The sequence below is a fragment of the Ictalurus furcatus genome, unplaced genomic scaffold (assembly GCF_023375685.1).
Source record: "Ictalurus furcatus strain D&B unplaced genomic scaffold, Billie_1.0 scf2, whole genome shotgun sequence".
Taxonomy (NCBI): domain Eukaryota; kingdom Metazoa; phylum Chordata; class Actinopteri; order Siluriformes; family Ictaluridae; genus Ictalurus; species Ictalurus furcatus.
In genome coordinates, this window is record NW_026521051.1 from 1,147,437 (window position 1) to 1,170,238 (window position 22,802).

General features: G+C 39.3%; 2 protein-coding genes and 1 pseudogene across 2 annotated transcripts in view; all 3 read right to left on the reverse strand.

Moving 5' to 3' along the window:
- LOC128604701 (NACHT, LRR and PYD domains-containing protein 4-like) overlaps positions 1–22,802 on the reverse strand; it is a 197,509-nt gene that overhangs the window by 5,164 nt on the left and 169,543 nt on the right. Inside the window, exons 2-7 of the mRNA XM_053619803.1 lie at positions 4,242–4,325; positions 3,961–4,082; positions 3,386–3,502; positions 2,921–2,975; positions 2,482–2,686; positions 424–2,197 (exon numbers count right to left, since the gene is read on the reverse strand). Coding sequence (XP_053475778.1) covers positions 424–2,197; positions 2,482–2,686; positions 2,921–2,975; positions 3,386–3,502; positions 3,961–4,013 — 2,204 coding nt within the window. The 5' untranslated portion in view covers positions 4,014–4,082; positions 4,242–4,325. The remainder of the gene's footprint in view (positions 1–423; positions 2,198–2,481; positions 2,687–2,920; positions 2,976–3,385; positions 3,503–3,960; positions 4,083–4,241; positions 4,326–22,802) is intronic.
- Positions 13,392–15,419, reverse strand: LOC128604728 (histone H2B-like; annotated as a pseudogene).
- Positions 15,730–21,327, reverse strand: LOC128604732 (histone H4). The gene is made up of 2 exons (XM_053619853.1): positions 21,294–21,327; positions 15,730–16,139 (listed from the first exon to the last, which is right to left on the reverse strand). The coding sequence occupies exons 1-2, from the start codon at positions 21,310–21,312 to the stop codon at positions 15,847–15,849; spliced, it is 312 nt and encodes a 103-aa protein (XP_053475828.1). The 5' UTR covers positions 21,313–21,327; the 3' UTR covers positions 15,730–15,846.

Here is a 22,802-nt window from a genome sequence, read left to right on the forward strand (position 1 = left end):
GCTGTATTCATATTGTTCCCATGGTGACAGTGTTCTGTTTTTCTTCTTCTCGTTTGTGAAGTTCTGTTCAATGTCACTTTCAGATGAAAGGAGAAAAGAAAAAGTGCCTTTCACTGGTGTTTAGATCACAAAATGATGAAAAAGCAGTGATGAATACATGCAGTTATTCTGTAGAGATCATTTCTTCATCAGTTTTAGAGAAAAGGTAATAAATGGTGATAGAAGGTTTTGTCCACATGGCCCCGCCCTCAGTGCAGACGTAACGTGTTGGTGTAAAAAGTGAAACTCTTCTGGAACAGTACCAGAGGTTTGTTTAAAGATGATTAGAGTAATTATTAACCAGCATTAATCCAAACAGTGCAGTTCAGTGTTACATTAAAATAATAAACCATGCAGTAATACATTTATAAATAAAATACTCACTCAGCTCTTCTGGAGGCTTTGACCACTGGCAGCAGCTTCAGAAGACATTCCTCTGATCGGTCATATTTACTCAAATTAAACTCATCCAGCTCCTGATCTGAGTTCAGTAACACAAACACCAGAGCTGACCACTGAGCAGGAGAGAGTCTGGTTCCACTGAGACGACTGAGACCGCCTCTGTTCAGGTAAGTCTGTACTTCCTGCACTAGAGAATCATCATTCAGTTCATTCAGACAGTGGAACAGATTGATGGATTTCTCTGGAGATGGATTCTCCCTGATCTTCTCCTTGATGTACTCGACTGTTTCCTGTTTGCTGTGAGAGCTGCTTCCTGTCTGTGGCATTAAGCCTCGTAAGAGAGTCTGATTGGACTCCAGTGAGAGACCCAGAAGGAAGCGGAGGAACAGGTCTAGGTGTCCGTTCTTACTCTGTAAGGCCTTGTTCACTGCGCTCCTGAGGAGATCAGACATGTCTGACTTTCTGAAGAAATTAAAACGTCCAGTGCTTTGTTCCACTAACACATTTGTCTTTCTAAAAATAAAGCAGAAAAATGCATATAAAGCAGCCAGAAACTCCTGAACACTCAGATGTACAAAGCTGAACACCTTCCCCAGGTGAAGCCCAAACTCCTCTCTGAAGATTTGGGTACACACTCCTGAGTACACTGACACTTCTCTCACATCAATGCCACACTCTCTCAGGTCTTCCTCATAGAAGATCAGGTTTCCTTTCTCCAGCTGTTGGAAAGCCAGTTTTCCCAGTGCCAGGATACTCTCTCTGGTCTGCTGAGGATCAGGGTCACATTTCTGATGGTACTTTTGGTCCTTGTGTTTGATCTGAAAGATCAGGAAGTGTGTGAACATTTGAGTCAGAGTCTTGGGGATCTGTCCACGCTCTGCTTCACCCAACATTCTCTCTAGAACAGTGGCTGAGATCCAGCAGAAGACTGGGATGTGGCACATGATGTGGAGGCTTCTTGAAGACTTCAGGTGTGAGATGATTTTATCGGCCAGGCTCTGATCACTGATCCTCTTCCTGAAGTACTCCTCTTTCTGAGGATCACTGAACCCTCGTGCCTCTGTTACCTGGTCTACACACTCAGGAGGTATCTGATTGGCTGCTCCTGGTCGAGAGGTTATCCAGAGGAGAGCAGAGGGAAGCAGATTCCCCTTGATGAGGTTCGTCAGCAGCACATCCACTGAGGCTGACTCTGTCCCATCACACAATCTCTCATTCTTCTGGAAATTTAGAGGAAGTCGACACTCATCCAGACCATCAAAGATCAACACCACTTTGTAGGAGTCTATTACTTCTAGTTTTGTCATTTCAGGGAAAAAGTGATGAAGAAGATCCATCAGACTGAGATGTTTCTGCTTCATCAGATTCAGCTCTCTAAAGGGAAGTGGAAGCATGAAGGTGACGTCCTGATTTGCTTTTCCTTCAGCCCAGTCCAGAATGAACTTCTGCACAGAGACTGTTTTTCCAATTCCAGCAACTCCTTTAGTCAGCACACTTCTGATGGACTTGTCTTTAAAGAGATCATTACATTTGATGGGTGTCTCCTGTGTTGCTGGTCTCCTGGACGCTGTCTCAATCTGTCTCACCTCATGTTCATTATTGACGTCTCCACTCCAACCCTCTGTGATGTAGAGCTCTGTGTAGATCTCATTCAGAAGTGCTGAGCTTCCATGCTGTGAGATTCCTTCATTAATTCTTTTAAACTTCTCTCTCAGGCTGGATTTCAGCTTTGTCTGATACACAGAGGCCACAGACTCTAATAAACAAAGTAATAAGATGTTTTAATGTAAAATCACTGAACACAGGATTAAATGTCAAATTCAAATGCTGCAGTTCATTCCTGATTCATGTAGTAAATATTCCTGAAGGAACAGGACCATTGTACAGAGTCACCACAAGCTGGACCACGAACAGAACAGAAAAGCAGCAGATGTACATGATACTAAACTCGAACTTCAAACTAAAAGTGTTCCAATCTAAAACTATTTCCTCTCTCTGAAGTGAACCTGACGGAATAAAGCCATGACTCAGAGCTCTTACTGTTGTGCAGTGTGTTAGCGAGATCTGTGTGGTTCATGTTCTTCAGGACGTGCAGTGTGATCTTCAGCGCTCCCTCTCCGACACTGTGCAGATCCTCCTCATCCTCCACCTCCCTCTCAGTGCATGCTGGGTAATCTGGACTCAGGAGCTTCCTAAACCTCTTCAGCTCATTCTTTATCAGGGTGATGACTTTGTGTTCCAGCTCCTGGTTAGAAACACACAGGAACACATCTAAATATTATAATGTTACACACTGAGAGATGCTTTTATTTTATGAAAAGAATAAAAGTCTCTTTGTATTCCCACAGTTACAGCTGAAATTCTGCCTGATTACCCATAATGCTGCTGCACATCAATAAACCTGTAAACTGTCATGATCTTAAATAAAAAACCTGCAACCTGCTCACACACCAGTTACACACATTAAAAAGACACACACCTTGAATATGGAGTCCAACTGATTTCTGCTGAGGTTTGATTTCTTCTGTTGTGGTCTGTGAAGAAATAAAACACATGATGTGATATAGACTATATGTATTCATAGCTGCACAACACACACTAATAAATACAGAGACAGATATTTAACACTATCCTCTTAACACAATACACTGATTTCAGGATTTCTCACTGACACTAACATGTTTATGAATAAAATAGTGATCTAGTCATTAATGTCCCAGGTGTAAATGTTGTTGTGTAGCACCACAGACCCTCCAGCTCAGGGACTGCAGGCTGAACTGAACTCTTAAAGCAGTTTTCCTCACTGCCAGTCCGAGAGCTGCAGCACTGCACAGTTTAGTGTTTTACTGCTTCAACACCTGATAAAGATCATGAAGGGCTTCAGAATGAGACCAGTGAGTTTGATCAGGTGGAACACTGCTGTAAAACACCTCACTGTACTGACCTCACATCAGGAGAACTGGCTCCGTCTCTGAAGTTAAGTGGACGATGCATTGACCGGTCACTCTTCATGGACACACAGCTGGGTTCTGGTGAGTCTGATCTCTTTCCCTCCATCATTCTAGAATGAAACAGAAATATCAGCAATAATTAATACTCTGCTGTCTCAGCACTGTTACACAATGTGTTCATCATTAAACACCAATAATTCCATCTTTTTAATTCAGCTCCAGTCTGCACACTTATTCAAACAGGAGACACGCCCCATACCTCAGGAATTACACTGATGTCAGGAGTCCCAGTCACAGATAACTGACTCAGCTGGGTCTTAAAGCCTGTAGAGTTCACTGACTCAAAGCTACGCTGCTCTTCTCCTCCACATTACACAGTCCTTTTTACTCTTCTCTCAGTGAATGGTTTCTCTAAACTGTTCTTAGATCAGATCAGTGATATATTCACTGCTATTAAACACCTTAAACCAAAGTTTAGTTCCTCCGTTAACTAGTGAGTGTTTAGAGATACAGATCTGTTCCATGAGACGGTGTGTGTTTATTGCTGGTGAATGGAAAAGTAACTCACCTCTCGTCTTTGTTTAAGTCCTGTTCTCCAGACACACTCATGTTGGAGGTCATGTCTCCTTCTCCAGATTACAGCAGGACACACGTTTACTTCACTCCAACATCGGTGTGTTAAATCAAACCCTGTATCAGCACAGAGTTCACTTACAGGAAATAGTCTCTGTATCAAGTCATAAAACAACCTGTGTACATTCAAACTTCAGTACAAACCCACAAAACTCTTCTGCATCTAGTGCACATTCAGTGTGTTTATATATTATAGCTTTAGATGTAGATACTCACTGTGTTTTTACTCCTGAAATGCTGTATTTTCCCCTCCACACAAAATGGAGACTGACTTTCACTTTCACTTCCTAACCGTTTATTCTGCAGAGGGGGAGGGGCAGTGAGGTAGGGTAATAAACACACACACACACACACAGATATGGTTTGTTATCAGACAGCTTTCTGATCCATCGAGAAAAGGCCTGTAAATACTGAAAGTATAAGCCTGAAAACGCTGCAAATACAGAGAACAGAATTAACAGTCTGGTAAAATCTACATCACACACATTATCATTTCATTACCTTCATTTATTATCTCGTGACTTCATTCAGCTGTGCACGAACAACTGTCAGAGCTCTATACAAATATATAAACTAAAATAAAATAACAGGAGCTAGAAACACTCAGCAGATCATTAGATAAAGAAGCAGAACTCATACGCTGAGTAAGTTTACTTAAATATCTGCAGAAATGTATTTTTTCTGGTTTTCCCTTAATGAGAGCGAGTATCCTGATATTAGTGAGGATTGGTGTGTAAGTAGTTTTTGTGTGAATAATGAATGTTACTCAGAATAAAAGTGATGATGGAGAGTAAGTTAAACACATTGGTCAGATGAGTAACTAAGCCAGTGTTTCCCAATCGAGGTTCTGTCTGATGAGAGCAGGGGTGCGTGTAAAAATCCTTCAGACATTTTCTAAAATGATCAAATGTGTAGAAAACATTTAATATAGATGAGAAATATCTGATGTCTGAAATAATAACACAGACACAGAAATAATAAGACAGATACACACCCATAACAATAATAATAATAAATTATATATAAAATAATAATAATAATCATATAAAACCCAATAAACCTTGAGATTATCACTTGTCACATTACAACAAAACACAGCTATAAATATGAGAACATCTTTAAAACTAAACTAAACAACCTCAATTTATTTAATTCATTCCATTAAGATTTTTATTAAACATGGACCTTCACTTTCATTAAATAGACTTATTATTTATTGTAGGCTCATTTTGTAAATGTTAGCAATTACTGTAGACATCAGCAAAAAGTGGAGCTTCCTGCAGATGTCATTTCTCACATTTACAAAACCAGGTGATTATTATATTCTCCCATCAGTGTAAACGTCTCTTTATGTATAGAGACAAAAGATATTACAGAATGATCACTCTGTATGTTCACCATCAGTGTAAATGTCTCTTTATGTACAGAGACAAAATATATTACAGAATGATCACTCTGGATGTTCACCATCAGTGTAAACGTCTCTTTATGTATAGAGAGAAAAGAAAGATATTACAGAATGATCACTCTGTATGTTCACCATCTGTGTAAAGGTCTCTGTGTATAAAGACAGCAGAATGAGGTGTAATCACTGTGTCTGATGGTGTAGTGTAGTGACTGTGTTTATTTGTGAAGATACTGATGAATGAAAACATGGTGCACCCCGAAAAACTTTCAGCTTTGGCTTTATCATCTCAGCAGTATGTACAAAGCAAATCCAAATCACTATTTTAAAAACCTTTCCATGAATTTTGTGCCATCTGGCTCTCTCTATGGTCCCGCATGGATGGATCATAGAGATACCTGTACAATCGTACTTTCCGGCAAGAGTCGCCTCCAAGTCATTCATTTCCGGATCCGGCGCCGTGCGGACCGCCATGAGAAATGAAGCCTCGCACACTCAACACGCTCGACCGCGCACTCTGTAATGACGTCATTTTTGCTGGACATGTCGAGTATAAACCAGGTTTAACGCTGTCTAGCATCAGTGTTTGTGTAGGGTGCACAAATTTTTTGAAAATATTCAAAGGGTGCCGTGACTGAAAAAACGGAGGGAAACGCTGCTCTAAAAAAACATAGAAACATGCACTTCCTAAACTGGGCCACTTGATGGCAGTAAAGATCCATCCAGAGCAATGGATGAAATCTCCATCCATCCATCCATCCATTCTCTGTACCGCTTATTCTACACAGGTCACGGGGAGCCTGGAGCTCCCCGTGACCTGTGACCTGTGACCCCGTGAGCTCCCGGAGTACGTGGAGGAAACAAAGCATGCGGAGAACATGCAGGGGAGAATCAAACCAACAGTCCTGTAGGTGTGAGGTGAACGTGCTAAGCACTTTCCACCGTGCCCCCTGAATGAAATATGTGTTTCATCAATAATTATCATAAAGGGGGGAAAGGAGAGAGATATTTAATAATGGTGTTTACAAACATATAAACACCATTATTAAAAGCTAAATTACAGAATACCGCTTCTGGGAAATTGCCGTTCCCGAGTTTGGCCACGGGAGGGCAGTCATGCTGCATCCAGCACAACACACAACGCCACCTAAAACAGAGGTAAGTTTTGGGTATTTTACACAAACAGAGCTCATCAGCGTTATCACTGTTTATTGTATTATTTTGACATAAAAATAATACATGGTGGGCAGTAGTGGCTCAACGGTTAATGCTCTGTATGACTCAGAAGGTCGATGGTTCAAGCCCCAGTGCTGCCACTGTTGAGGCCTTGAGCAAGGCCCTTAACCCTCTCTGCTCCAGGGTCACCGAATCACGGCTGATCCTGTACTCTGACCCCAACTTCCTAACAAGCTGGGATATGCGAAGAAGAGAATTTCACTGTGCTGTAATGTATAATTGAAAAATAAAGGCTTCCACTTCTATCTTCTGACCATTATAATTATTTATTAACCATTTATTATGGTGGTGTTGTTTGTTTTTTATGCACCCATGGTGGAAACATTTCCTCTTTGGGGAAATTTATATCTACATTCTGCTTAATTGATAGAAACCCAAAAAGTACAAATTCCAGTCACGTTAGTATTGCTTTGTTGGTCAGTTGATGCAGATTCACATAATTTATTCAGGGGCACCACAAAAAATGATGGTACTGAACTTCTACAGACTTGAGGAACATGTGATTGCAGCTGAAGAAAAAATAGGAAGCATTTGCCCAATTTGATACTGAACGAACTCTGGAATTTCTTACTTTTGTTGTTTCAGGGCAAGATTCAAGAGGACAAGACATTCACACCCAAGAAGTATTATGCAGTGTATTACTCCGAAATATGCCATCAACATGGTGGAAAGGCAGAAAGTGTGGAAGCAGAGAACGTGGATTTCAAGTTCCTTCACCAGTTCGGTGCCGAGGAGTTTAAACAATTTCACACAACATATAGAGGGCTAAAGAAAGTTCTTCACTGATCACATGATTGGTCATTACATGTACAAGCACGACACTTGTCCCAGTCCTGAAAAGGACAATTTGGCTATTCCTTTGTTCTTTTCCTGCACGTGCAGTCATCGCCTTCAGTTGTTCTGCATCTCGGTTTATGGGAAGTCAACTAAATTCCCATTGATGGGCCTAGTAAGATGAGGAAGAGAAGTTGGCTTGACATTTGGTGTTGGATGAAGGATATATAGAATAAATGTAAGTTTTTGAAACGTTATCATTTAGAAGTGTTCCGTGTTTATTAAAAGGACTAGCGTTTCATGTTTGCCATCCAATGTTCCACTGCCAAATAGAAAGGCTAGCTGGATTATGTCCATCTACGATATACTTTACCAGTAGACGCTGTTAAATGTTATTGACCTCCTGACTATTGTCACACACTCCATTGAAATAGCAAATAGGCTGGTGATAAGATTCTTGTTCAAAATATATATTTGTTAAACCCAAAAAGTATTTAAAATGAATTGGCCTATTGTGTTCTTTTGCAACGATTGGATAATGTGGCAAAACACATTGTGATGTGGGAGAATTTCTAAATTTTCCGTCCATTTCGTGCAGGGTATAGCGAATGAGTCTTACCTTAACTTCCTAGTGATGCATTCTGTACGAAAAAAAATAAGTGGATGTCGAAGATCTCAAAGAAGAATAACTTTATTACAGCGTGGCAGTGACAAAGTACATGAAGCACTTTGGGAGTCAAAGTGAACCACAAATAATATGAACACAGACATTTATACTGTTTCAAACCAGGTTTTCTGTATGTAATGTAAATTAAGGATAGCATTTGATTCGATCACTTTCTGTTCTCACAGTACGGATGTTACAGGTGTGACCCCAAATGGTGAGGTGAAAGGATTATCGAGACAAATGTCTTTCTGAATGTTAATTACAGTCACGTAGCCCTTTTGTTCAGGGATGGTTCTTGATGTCCCACTGCTGCTGCCATGCTATAACTGTGTGAATGTCACTTTAGGAGATATTATACACATATTGCTGAGACCCAGATAAATTGTCCCTTTGGTAATTCTGCCTTTTTGGGGAACAAGCTTATCCTAACAAACTTTGGGGTGGAATCTGCTGAGAGGCAGTCTGTAATTTCTTACAATTCTGTTTCCAAGAAAATCTTGACTTCTGAATCCTTCTTTTTGATAGGATTAGAAATAGACTAAAGAGTTATTGAAATATTCAAATTAACAGATCTCAAGATCGTTCCAAATTGTTGATTATTTTCAAACTTCTTGTCATTTACTGACTTGTCACGTTGTCCTATTTTTTAGAAGACATTTTTGTGTCCTTGTTACATGCATTTGACCCATATCCTTCTTCTGGAATTTTACCCTCGTGTCAGTTTGGCTGCAGTTTTCGTGGATTTACCCTGCATGTTTTCTATTTTCATTCACAAGTACTTCTTGTCACTAGCACTTCTTGTATTGTTCTCTGCTTGATATATCGCTTTGCTTGTATCTTTCTCATTTGTAAGCTGCTTTGGATAAAAGTGTCTGCTAAGTGAATAAATGTAAATGTAAGTATGTTTTGAGGTTTAGTCCTCCCAAAAACTGTAAGGGAAGAAAGATTTAGTTTTTTGGTGATCCGATAAACATAATGGCCTTCATTGTCGACACAGATGATGCTAGACCATAAAACTCGCCTCCCTCTTCTTACTTTTAACCAGCTGGTCCCAAAGTAATTTATAGTGGGTGTACAGTGCATCCGGAAATTATTCACAGCGCTTCACTTTTGACACATTTTGTTATGTTACAGCCTTATTCCAAAATGGATTCAATTCATTATTTTCCTCAAAATTCTACAAACAATACCCCATAATGACAACGTAAAAGAAGTTTGTTTGAAATCTTTTACAAATTTATTAAAAATAAAAAACAAAAAAAGCACATGTACATAAGTATTCACAGTAGGTAAGTACGCGGTTTGGGACGCAGCTGTGCTCTCTTGTTTGCAGTGAAACGGTTGTGCATGGCCATGTATGATCGTGACCTGTCGCAAAATCCGGTGAAAACTCCCACACGACATTAATAGTGTGAGTGAGGTGTGTAACTGTCTGTAACGCACGTCGATAATGCGACTAAAACAGGAATACTCCATGTCTTATTTCTATTTGTGTTTACTTCAAGTATGACTTTAATCAGATTAAGGTCATCAGTAATCTCTGTTTACATGCTACATTCTTAATCAGAGTATCGTCTCAATTGGGTTAATATCGGATTATCGTTGTCCATGTGTCACGTCTCAAAGATGGGTACGGAAGCAATCGCAGATTTTAAACGTTTTATTTAATAAACCAACAAAACACAAAAGATACTATGACTAATGCAAAACACTGTGGCAATGACTAAACATAAACTAACAGAACCTAATCACGGTAACATGGACAACGGTAATGTAAGACAAACGTAAGACAAGGAAGCAGTGCAAACAGTGGCTATATTATAAGCGTGCTCGTTAACAGAAACGTGATTCAGGTGCAGGTGGTATGTGACATTGATGTAGTACAGTGCAGTGGCTGATGGGAACTGAAGTCCAGAGTACCTTCTTGATATATGACACCATGTAAACGTACTGATAGACATGTACACACTTTAATCACAGTATTAACGTCCTGTGGGAGTTTTTGCCACATGTTGCGACAGGACACACACACACACGGCAGTGGTCAACCTTTTGACGGCAAACATGAGAGCACGGCTGCGTCCTAAACCATGTATTACCTACTATATATAGTATTGTTTCAGACGCATCCCACAGCTTCAAGCAGTCTATTAGCACGTATAGCATGATATAATTAACTGCACTTGAAGCTTTTAGTAAAAATAAAAATGAAACACCCAAATCCGTTTACGGTCCCATAACGAAGACGAACTGTATGTTGATATGGGAAACTCTGGAGGGGACGGTGTGGCGTGGAGACGTTATAACGTGTGCCGTTAATCGATCTATGTTTGTTTATTCAGAATAAGGTCAATAATGAGATTATTGCTGTCCATGTAAATGTACAGGTTGTAATGGAATACAGTTACAATATTTTGTGCCCTTTTTGAAGCTTGAAAGCTAGTAGATCCATTGATCAATTATCCATTACTGTTGTATGAAAAAGAGCAAGCAGGTTATTCTTCTAAATTTCTCAATTTGTGTTCCGCCGAACAAAGTAAATGATAGACATTTTGGGGTATTTTTTTCTAGCTATGTTTGAAATTCCATAATTATTTTTGTTTGTCCTTGTAGAACACCAAACTGAAGTGTCACTCGAGAATGTACTGATGTTTGCTACTGGCCTGACATCACTTCCACCTGCTGGAATAGCACCGCTACCATGCATTGTGTTTTTTCCAATTCACCCTTCCCATTGGCAAATACATGCACAAACACCCTCAAGGTGCCACTCCTAGACACGTGTCCCCTTCTCTCTGTACCACGTTCTAAATATTCAAACAGCCCAAGAAAGAAAATTTGCTGTTTTCTGAGACGATGAAGTGGCTCTTAAAAGAGCCTTTGTGTATATTAGACGGAGTTGTGGTTTACACGCGCCCTCCGCGAATACGCCGGGCCAGCTGAATATCCTTGGGCTTGATGGTCACTCTCTTGGCCTGCGTTGTCTAGTTTTGACATATCAAAAACAATACACAGAGCTTCTGAACTGTTTACCAGCAGTATTATTATTATTATTATTATTATTATTATTATTATTATTAACTTTTTAAAGAACATACCCTCGATTCTTGACATGGAAATGTTGTTTGTAAATTTACATTGAAATAATATATCCATATATCTGTCCAGCTGCTTTGTGACAATGTCCATTATTAAAACATGCTACATGAACAAACAAAATGGTGGCCGTGGCTCTGGTGGTTGAGTGGGTTGTCCACTAATCATAGGGTTGGCGGTTCGATTCCCAGCCCACATGACTCCACATGCCGAAGTGTCCTTGGGCAAGACACTGGACCCCAAGTTGCTCCCGATGGCGTTAGAGCCTTGCATGGCAGCTCTGCTACCATTGGTGTGTGTGTGAATGGGTGAATGAGACACAGTGTAAAGCGCTTTGGATAAAAGTCATTTATTTATTTACCAAAATGCAAAGGTTAGATACAGCAATGATTTAATACAACTCCGTTCAAATGAATACAGAGGCCTGCTCAGATACCACAACGTTTAATAACTCGACATTCGCGGCGTCATAAACGGGGAAAATGGTCACGCATACCACTAGGACAGGTCTAGAACTCTGAACACTGCTCCGATTTCACTATATATGTGCGCATGCCGGCCAGACAGACGGAAAGAGACACGGTATACAGACAGCACACCAACACATTTAAAGCATATTCACACATGATGATGATGATGATGATGATGATAAATAATTTGATATTTCTGTAAAGCTGCTTTGAGACAATGTCTATTGTAAAAGCGCTATACAAATAAATAAAAATTGAATTGATAAATATACTGCTATGTATATTATATAATGTTAAAGTACACAAATTGATTTGTAATATGAAAATATTAATGTATTTCTAATAGTAGAAATTTCATTCTCATCACTGCTTCATGTGTTCCCTACGTGGCCTCATCTATTTTACTCGAGAATAGGTGACAAATAGGGAGGAACATTACAAAGATAAAGGTAATGTATACAATAATTATCACAAACAGGTTTAAAAAAAAAAGGGGGGGGGGGGAGAGTAATAGTAATCATGTAATATTTCTTGGCTAACTACCACGAACTTGGAACAGAATACCCCTTCTGGGAAACTGCCGTTCCCGAGTTTGGACACAAGAGGGCAGTCAAGCTCCATCCAGCACAATGCCGCCTGAAACAGAAGGTGGGTTTGGGCTATTTTACACTGATTACGTTTACATGGACAGCAGTAATCTAATTATTGACCTTACTCTGAGTAAGATAATAACGTGATTAAGGTGTTTACATGAGTTGCTTTTAGAATACTCCTGTCATGTTCCCATTTTACATGTTTTAGAACATAATTAGATTAACAGCCCGTGTCATTACGTCACCATACCACGCCGTCCGACGTCCCTCCAGAATTTCACATATCAACATACAGTTCGTCTTCGTTATGGTACCGTATACAGTTTTGGGTGTTTTTATTTTATTTATTTTTTTTACAAATGCTTTAAGTGCGGTTAATTATTTGCCATGCTATACATGCTAATAGGCAACTGCTTGAAGCTGTGGGCTGCGTCCTGTTGGCTCAAATTTAGCCTATTACCCAAAAACACTTAAAATTCAACATAGAAGCCAATACTCACATCTACCTCTGAGCCCAGTTGGAGATAGAAAAAATACACCAGCCGTGAGTGAGAAGAAGCAAGGGTCCAGCTTTATTGTTCCATTCCACCACACGAGATCCACACCGATGAGAATTCTCAGAAGTGATCCCAATACCCTGAGCTTAAGCTCCAGTATTTATACTGTATTTACACACTAAATAACCCAGATGTTTCAAGAAGACTATGATCTCACTACCAATAGGGTTAAAAAAGAGCTCATTTACCTTACTCTTATGTTCCAGAAAAGGGCTATTTCACTTACACATAGAACTGAAACCAGGGGTTTTAATTTACACATAAAATCAGAACCCAGGTATTTCTAATAACCCAGAAAATAAAAACCCAGAGTTTTTAGTTACTCAGAGAATCAGAAACCAGAGTTTTGAATTACCCAGAGACTCGAAACCAGAGAATTTGAATAACCCGTAAAATAGAAAGTGGACAAGACTAAACAATCTAGAGTGACCTTGGTCTTATTGTTATCTCGCGGGGGGGCAGGTTGACTCAGCCACCCTTATAAATGGCTCCTCATGGTTCTTTCTTAAAATTAAGGCCTTCCTTGTGAGACAAGAACCTTCACCATTTGAGTCATGAGTAAGTTTACATTTTCCTGTATTTCTAGTTTATAATTTATTTTCATATTTGCACTATATTTCTTATTTTATATATATTTATACTACTTGAAAAGCTATAAGATATTATTAAAGTTATTCATGTGTGTGTATGAGAAAGAGAGAGTGTGTGTGTATGTTGTGTCTACTTGCCCGCCCTTGACTGTACGAGCGTGTGTGTGTGTGTGTATTAGCACTCCTCAGCTCAGCTCGTATACCTCTTTTTGACTTTTTTGACTACTACTGCTCTTAAAGACCTTTAAAGTGTAATTCCAATTTGTCAATGTCCGCCTAATCCCGCTTCTATGTGTCTAGGTGCCCGTCTTTTCTTCTTCTCCCCTTTGCTGGATGCTAGGTCTCCCTTATGTTTATTTTATGACATTTTTTATCCACAACAGTCCCAAACCGCGTACTTACCTTCTATATAGTAGCCGAGATACATGTATTTATCCCCACTACAGGCCTATAGTAGGAAAGTATGCAGTTTGGGACGCAGCCAAACTCTCTTGTTCGCCATAAAACGTATAACTGCCGTGTGTGATCATGTCCTGTCGCAAAATGCGGTGAAAACTCACCACGTTAATAGTGTGATTAAGGTGATTACATGTCTGTAATACACGTTGATAATGCAACTAAAACAGGAGTACTCCACCTGTCTTAATTCAATTAGTGCTTACTTCTAGTATGACCTTAATCAGATTAAGGTAATTAAAAATTGCTGTCTACATGGTAGTTTCTTAATTGGAATATTGTCTTAATCGGGTTAATAGTGGATTATTGTTGTCCATGTAAACGCAGTGACTGACTGACACAGCTCATCAGCGTTATTACTGTGCATTGTCTAGTTTTCACGTATCAAGGACAATACACGGAGCTTCTCAACTGTTTAACAGCATCATCATTATGATTTAATTTTTAAAGAACATACCCTCTTCTCTAGACATGGAAATGTTGGGGTTTTTTTTTTTAAGTTTACATTGTCACACAGCAACTTTCGGCCCACAGTCCTCAATCAAGTTTGATTTTTGGCCCTTCCTAGGAAAAAGTTTGGGCACCTCTAATTAATAATGATGTGCTACTAGAAAACCATTTTAAGTTATTTCCTCTTGCTACAATCTTAATACGAATAACTTTGTGCTGCTAAAGCCCCATTTTGCATTGCTCAGATTATACAACCCCCCCCCCAAAACCGTGCTACAACCGTTTAAATATACTCATCTCTGCATTTAGCAGGCTGCTATAATTACCCAAAATCCTGAACATCCACAGGAGTGCAGCGCTTCAGAAGTCCCTCTCTCTCTCTCTCTCTCACACACACACAGCGTGAGAGGAAAAGCAAAAGAGAGGAAATCGCTCTTTGTATGAAAAGTGGGTGGCTCTTAAAAGAGCCGTTGGGTTGATGAAGACGGCGGTAACGCGCTTTATTTGGAGCTGGTGTACTTGGTGACGGCCTTTGTGCCCTCGGACACGGCGTGCTTGGCAAGCTCGCCGGGAAGCAACAGGCGCACGGCGGTCTGGATCTCCCTGGAGGTGATGGTGGAGCGCTTGTTGTAATGAACCAGACGAGAAGACTCACCGGCGATGCGCTCAAAAATATCATTCACGAAGGAGTTCATGATGCCCATGGCCTTGGATGAGATTGCCGGTGTCAGGATGTACCTGCTTCAGGACCTTGTACACGTAAATGGCGTAGCTCTCCTTCCTGGACTTTCTGCGCTTCTTGCCTCCTTTGCCGGCCGTCTTGGTCACGGCTTTCTTTGATCCCTTCTTGGGCGCTGCCTTGGCTGGATCGGGCATGATGCTGCTTCTCGAGTAAAAGAACAGAGAATAACTAGCGCCCGCCTCGCGCCCGCTCTATTTACAGACCCACATGCTAATAACGCCCAAACAAGACACCTTTTTTTGATTGGCCAAAATTCGATACCTCCTCCTGCATGGCACCTCCTACTTCTCCGCCTCCTCCTCCGCTACGCTTTGTTTCCCTTCCCGCCGTTGTACTTTCAGGACAACATGCACAATGAAAAAAAAAGTTGGCTTGAAATTTTTTGTTATATATATATATATATATATATATATATATATATATATATATATATATATATATATGTGTGTGTGTAGGAGAGCGAGAAATATATAAGTTTCTACTAAAACCATCTTCTAACTCGCTTTAAACAAACACGTTATAATACTACTTAATACTGTGCACATACATATATATTTATAGTTTATTACAAAAAATACAAATAGATTGCATAATAATTATTAATAATTACTTATTAATTAATACATACATAAGTTCTTATGCTACTTGTGTACAGCGTTTGATGCCTTATGTTTCACAAAAGAAAAAGGCTTTTGATTTTTTTCCACACGGAACAGCTCTTTTTCTAGACATGTGGGTGGCTCTTAAAAGAGCCGTTGTATTCGCGTCGTTCGTTGTTAGAGCTTTTAACCGCCGAACCCGTACAGGGTGCGTCCCTGGCGTTTCAGGGCGTACACCACATCCATAGCGGTCACGGTCTTTCTCTTGGCATGCTCGGTGTAGGTGACGGCGTCGCGGATCACGTTCTCCAAAAACACCTTCAGCACACCGCGAGTCTCTTCATAGATCAGACCAGAAATACGCTTTACACCACCACGGCGAGCCAGACGGCGAATAGCCGGCTTGGTGATCCCCTGGATGTTATCGCGAAGCACCTTGCGGTGACGCTTAGCGCCTCCTTTGCCGAGTCCCTTACCACCTTTGCTTTTTTTTTTTTTTAATGAGTTTTATTGAAATTATGCAAAATTCACAATCTTACACAAGTCATATTCAGAAAGAAATGGAGAAAAAAACAAAAAACAAAACAAACTTACATAGTCAAAGTACAATTACACGCAAATATTGTCCCACACTGAAGAGTCTTTAAACCAAGATGTGCTGCTTTTTAGTCTTCTTAGCTCTTTTTGAATGTCCTTGAATACAACATCACTGGATATAAACGTTTGATTTATAGTCATTCTACACCTTGTTTTCCAGAGTTTAGATTTAGTCAAACATATTATGAACCAAATGAAGTCATGCTTGGTCTTGCTACAATTTTCTTTAAAAATGCCATAGAAAATTGAGTTCATATTTATTTCTATATTGAGACCAATGATTTTTAATTTAGCCCATGTTTCTTTAGAGCGATAACACTCTAACAGGAAATGTTCGAGTGTTTCCTCTTCATTACAATTAGGCATCGGGCATTTACTGGTTTTTACAAAACAGCTCCATTTTACAACCGCTCTTACTGGGAGCCTTCTTACAGCGACTAACCAAGTTGTATCTCTCAGGTGTTCCGATAGGATTTTATTCTGTAAATTTTGGAGACATTCTTTGTTTTGGTCTGCCTCCAAATTTCTGAAAGCCACAGGGTTACTATAAACTCGATCAACAATTAAAAGATATATTTCTTTGCTTGAGTCTTTCACCCAATCGATGTTTAGATCTTTAAATTTGTTAGTGAAGTCGGAAAACATCAGTTTATAATACGGAATTCCTTTCCTCGATGGACCTTTTTTAGATTTCCAGTTAGAGATGTTCCCTATCCATTCAGTTTGCCTGGCAATACCACTCGCGATGATTTTACACACTGCTATTTTAGTTTTTACGGATATATCGACAGCCCCAAGGCCTCCCAGTTCCCTTCTCTTAAAAAGGAGCTCACGTTTTGTAACCTCACGAGTCGTATCCCATATGAAATTACAGCATATTTTATGAAGTCTTTTTATCCAAACTTCTGTCGGAGGTAAGATGCATGATAAAAACAGTATTTTTGATAATAGAAAAGTTTTAATAATATTTATTCTAGTTTTATAACTTAGATTACACGATTTCCATTTATCAATTTCATCTTGTATTATTTCTTCTTTTTTTGACCAGTTATGGTCGACACAGCCATTATTATCTATATATATACCTAAAACCTTTAATTGCTGAACTTCTGGGACATCTATGGGAAATTTGTTTTTTTCATTTCCAATCCAGACACATTCCGTTTTAGCTTTATTTAAGGAGGCTCCAGAGACTTGCTCATACTCGCTAAAATATTCAAAGATGATGTCTAGTTCTTGTTTAGATTTCACAAATACAGTTATGTCATCAGCATAAGCAGAGATCACGACTCTGTTCTTTCCTATTTGAAGACCCTTAAGTCTATGATCATCTTGGATTTTTTGTACAAGTGGGTTTATAGATAAAATATATAGGGCTGCACTCAGAGGGCACCCTTGCTTTACACCCCGCATAACTTCAAATGGTTCAGTCAAAGAACCGTTAACATTTACTTCAACTGTCGATTTAACATAAAGGCATTTAATCATGTTTATGAAATTTTCAGGGAATTGATACAGTTTTAAAATCTCCCACAAATAGTCTCTTGAGATATAATCAAATGCTTTTCTTTGGTCCAAAGCCACAATGTAAAAACTGTCACCATTTTTATCAAAAACTAGTTCTCTTAATGTGTTCAAGTTGTCCCACATAAATCTTCCCTTTATTGCACATGTTTGTTGTTTAGCTATTATTACGTCCAAATAGTCACTCATCCTGTTCATAATGGTCTTTGCAAAAATCTTATAATCGACATTCATTAGGGTGAGATGTCTCCAGTTGTTGATATCACACATTTCACCCTTTTTATACAACAAGGATAAAACGCCTTCATAGAACGAGTCATGCATGTAACCTCTAGCGATCCCATCATTGAAGGCTTGCGTTAATAATTTAGCCAAATCTATGGCGCATGCATGATAAAAATCAGACGGGAGACCATCTTTCCCTGGAGACTTTTTTAAATTTAATTGTTTAATGGCATCAACAACCTCAGCCTCTTTTATTTCCTCACCTAAGCTCTTGGAAGGCGGGTCAACACTATTTTTTACATTCAAAAAGGTTTTTAGAAGTTTAGCATCTATTTCAATTGAGTTATACATGTTTGAACAAAGGATCCGAACAGCATCTCTGACATCTTTAGGATTTTTCGCTATAGTTCCATTATCTGTTTTAATGGCTTCGATATATTGGGCTTCTTTCCTTTTATTAAATAGTGAAATTGCTTTTGTTTGATTTAGAAGTTCATCGGAAATTATTCCTGCTCGGACTTGAATGTTCAGTAAAAACTCATTATTTAAAGTTTCTATCTCTTTTTTCAAATCCTTTAAGTTGTTTTCCTCACTTTCATCTCTTGTATTTTTTAGTTTTAGGTTTATATATTGTGTCATAATTGTATTGTACTTCTCATTTTTTTCTTTATTAAAACATAGACATTTGTATTTAAGAAATTTTTTAATCTGGATCTTAAAAACTTCCCACAAATCACAATAATTGGTAGTGAGGATATCTAAAGTTTTAATCCTATTAATTTCTTCTTTTAATTGTATAATCAATAAAGGACTTTTCAAAATTTGTGTGTTTAATTTCCAATAGTTTCTTCTTTCTTCATTTTTAAATCTGATGCCACATATAACTGTCAAGTGGTCCGACTCAACCAAGAGTTTTGTTGTATAAAATTTTGCCTCAAAATTATTATTAATATATATCCTGTCAATTCTAGTTTTACATGTTTTATCAAACCTCGTGAAGTCCACTTTCTCTGGATATAATGTCCTAAATATGTCGGTGAAATGCTGTTCATTCATTATAGATCTAAGGACACCACCTTCTCTCCTAATTTTACATATTTTGGAAGAAATTTTATCATTATCATCTGTGATTGTATTAAAATCACCGCATACAATGGTATAGAAACCGACACACAGGAGCATTTTAAGCTTTTTAAAAAGCCGGATTTTACCAACAGTATCCTGTGCTGTGTATACATTTATTACTCTAATTTTTTTTGTGCAATAAAACACATCTATAAACATTAATCGACCAGGAATTATTTCACGGCTCTTAATTATTTTAAATTTATTGTTATAAAATAAGGTCGCAATACCATCAGCTTTACTTTCACCTATTGAAAAGATTGAAGGACCTTTGATCCATAAACTTTGGGCGTTCTGTACGTCTGCAAAACTGCTTAATCTGGTCTCTTGTATACATAAAATATCAACATGTTCTCCACTCAATATATTTAACTTTTTCACTTGATTAATTTTTGCCTGAATCCCTCTAACATTACATGTGGCAACAGTTAAATTTGAAAAAACCATAAAAATTAAGATAAGGATCTTCTCCGATAGATATTATTGTATGTCCATTAGTCCACATTTTCTCAACATTATCCACATCATTTAACCTCAATTCCTGCAGACATATATCACATTTCTTTTTAAGTAATATAGGAATTGAAGTTAAAATCAAAGACATTGTGTCAAAAAAAAAGAAAAAAAAAAAAAAAGGGAAGAAAAGTAGGCAATATACATCATTCCTTAACCTTTTTTGCATTGTCAACATTTCCAGGAGAATTCCTCTTTCGCCTTTGGCGTTTATATGGATAGTCTAAAGTGTTTTTACCTTTCGCCAGCGTGGGAGTGTCCGCAGTGTCACCTGTGTTGTCGGCGATTGTCTGGGTTGTTCCACTTTCACCAGCTGGATGCGATGACTCCTCTCGGCCCTGTAGACTTCCTGCAGGTGTAGAAATGATCTGGGTCGCTCCGGTCTCTCCCTCTGAGCACGTAGGCTCCTCTGGGGCTTGTAGACCTCCTTCAGGGGTTGAGCCGATCCGAGTCTCGCCGACTTCTACAGCTGATAGCGCAGGAAACTCCGATGCTTGCCGTTTCTCCACAGACGAAAGACTGGGCGGAGATGCTCCGCTGCTTCCAGCAGGTACTTCCGGTGTCTTCCGTCTCCCTTCCGGGGTCAGAGATTCGGCGCTGCTCTCAGAGTCCTCGCCGTCTTCGCTGTCGCTGGTATCGGTGCTGCTTGAGTCACTCCCAGATGTCGAGTCATCCTCACTTGTGTGTAGTTTATTTTCTTCCCAGTTGTTATCCGCTTTATCGTTTGTTTTGGTTTCTGTGTTATGTGCGCTTTGTGTTACATTCTGGTCAATGTCTTTTTGATTTTTCGGCATTCTTAGTTTATAGCTGTAAGAATTTGGGCATTGAAAATATATATGCCCGGTTTCATTACATAAATTACATACTTGTGTATTTCTACAACTCTTTCCTTTGTGGCCAAAGCTTCCGCATTTCCAGCACTTTGTTTTCTCACAGTCCTTTGCCTGATGGTCGGAATCGTTACATATAAAACATCGTTTTGTTTGGCCGGGATATGTAATCGTTCCATTGTATGGTCCCATGGAAATGGAATTTGGTATCTGGAATATACTTCCGTCGGGGTTTTTCTTAAGTTTTATTTTATATCTCCTGACTCCATACCATATCCCGAACTGGTCCAGCGGCTTGTCAACAGGGTTCAGTATCTCACCAAACCTTAAGAGGTATTGTTCTACATCCGAGTCAGCGATTCTCCCAGTCCAAAACTTTACTACAATGCTCTTTATGTCTTGGGGAGCTGATGTAGTCATCTCCCAGTTTTTCCAGAATTCACTTCCTGTATTATTATTAAAAATTTGAGAAAATGTTTGAAGTGCCTGTTCTTTGGTAAAACATATTTCATACTCTTTTCTGTTAGGCATTGCAATAAAAGAGTATACATCTGTAGTCGATATCCATTGACTACTTAAAAGGTTTACTCCGACTTCAGACCTGTCTGGCGCTTCTCCTTCTCCACTGTAACGTAGTCTGACCCAGTGCCTCCCCGCCGACGGCGAGGAGGCCACACGGGGTGACATACCGAACCCCGGGTGGCGATAATTATCACCTCGTTAAAGGTGTTTTTGTTGTTGATGTTGTTGTCGTTAAAGTCTTTAGTTTCAAATTACTAACGAGGGTACCACTTGCAAAAAGAGAGTATTAATTACCACCCTTGCCTCTGCCAGACATGATGCTGCTCTCGTAGTCAAGCTGCTCAACAGAATTTCTCGTGCAGCGCCCACCTATTTATCCACACTCGACAGGACCTAGTTGAGAACAGGCGAGGAGGCGGGCCTAACGCCAACGGTCACACAGTAGTTCTCTTTTTCGAAAACAAACACTAGGCACTGCTTTTCACCTGATAACGTCTTCTTCTTCCCCATTCTCTCTCTCTCTCTCTCTCTCTCTCTCTCTCTAAAAACACACACAGATACAAAACATTATTAGTATTATCGGTACTAATGTTTTGGTTCCATTAGTAGTAGTAGTAGTAGTAGTAGTAGTAGTACAACACAATAGTCAGGAACTTTGGGTAAAACATACATAGTAAAGCATACAGCCAAAACACTCATCAGCATAAGGAGGTTAGAAAAAGCTGTCTGTGTTTGTACAACATTGACATTACTGTTTCAAACACAAGACGTTCCTTTTGAGCACGTCCTTGGACTCAAGGCCCGTATATACTACAGTCCTACGTCCACTGCAACTACAGGTCGCACATAGCAGCACAAGCCTTTATTAGTAGGCCCAGCATTCAGCGGATCAGCACCAATGTCTGTGTTCACTTTGAAGCCAGTCCACATTCTACCACACAAGTACTTCACTAACTTACAAGCACCACAGAAAGGAATGCAAACACAACTCTCAGGCCTTGCTTTATCAGCTCTCGCAAATGCATGATGTAATGGACTCTCGAAGGTCGAAATTAGCTACATTGTCTCAAACCCTCATCTCATTCTTAAAAAGTGTCATTCACAAAGAAAGCATATGCACTTTGACAGTTGTGCAAGAGAAACTAACATAACAAACATCACACACAAGTAGGAAAACAAAGTCAGCCTTCACACTGTCTAATCACTGGCCTTCTCTTTTCCCATTTTCATTTTCGCTATCTGTGTTACAGTCAATGTACGCACTGTGTTTGAACCTAAATGTCATGCATCAACCAAAACTGCTCCTCCAGAATGACAGCTGAGTTTAAGATTGGCAAAATATGTCGCAGCAGTTGCATTCGTCAAATAAACTATGATCAATGAATTAATGCCAATGAGATAATTACAGCAATGTGTAATGTCCAATAAGCTCAAAAAGAGTCGGATTCCCTGCACACTTTAATCTCCTTGGCCAATCAAACACAATTATAAACTGGGATTCTGATAGTTGTGTGCCTTTAACTCACAGTGTAGAAAAATGAGGTCAGCTATATAGACAACACCTTTCATTGTCTATTTAATTACTTCGATTGAGGTCATTATTAGAAGTAGTAGTACAACCTACCTTCTGTTTTAGGCGGCGTCGTGTGTTGTGCTGGATGGAACATGACTGCCCTCGTGTGGCCAAACTTGGGAACGGCAATTTCCCAAAAATTGCCGTATTCTGTTATTAAGCTTTTAAGGGCGGTGTTTAGAAGTCTATTTTTGTTTACGGTCAGTATCTCAAATTCAAGTGTAGCGGGTTCA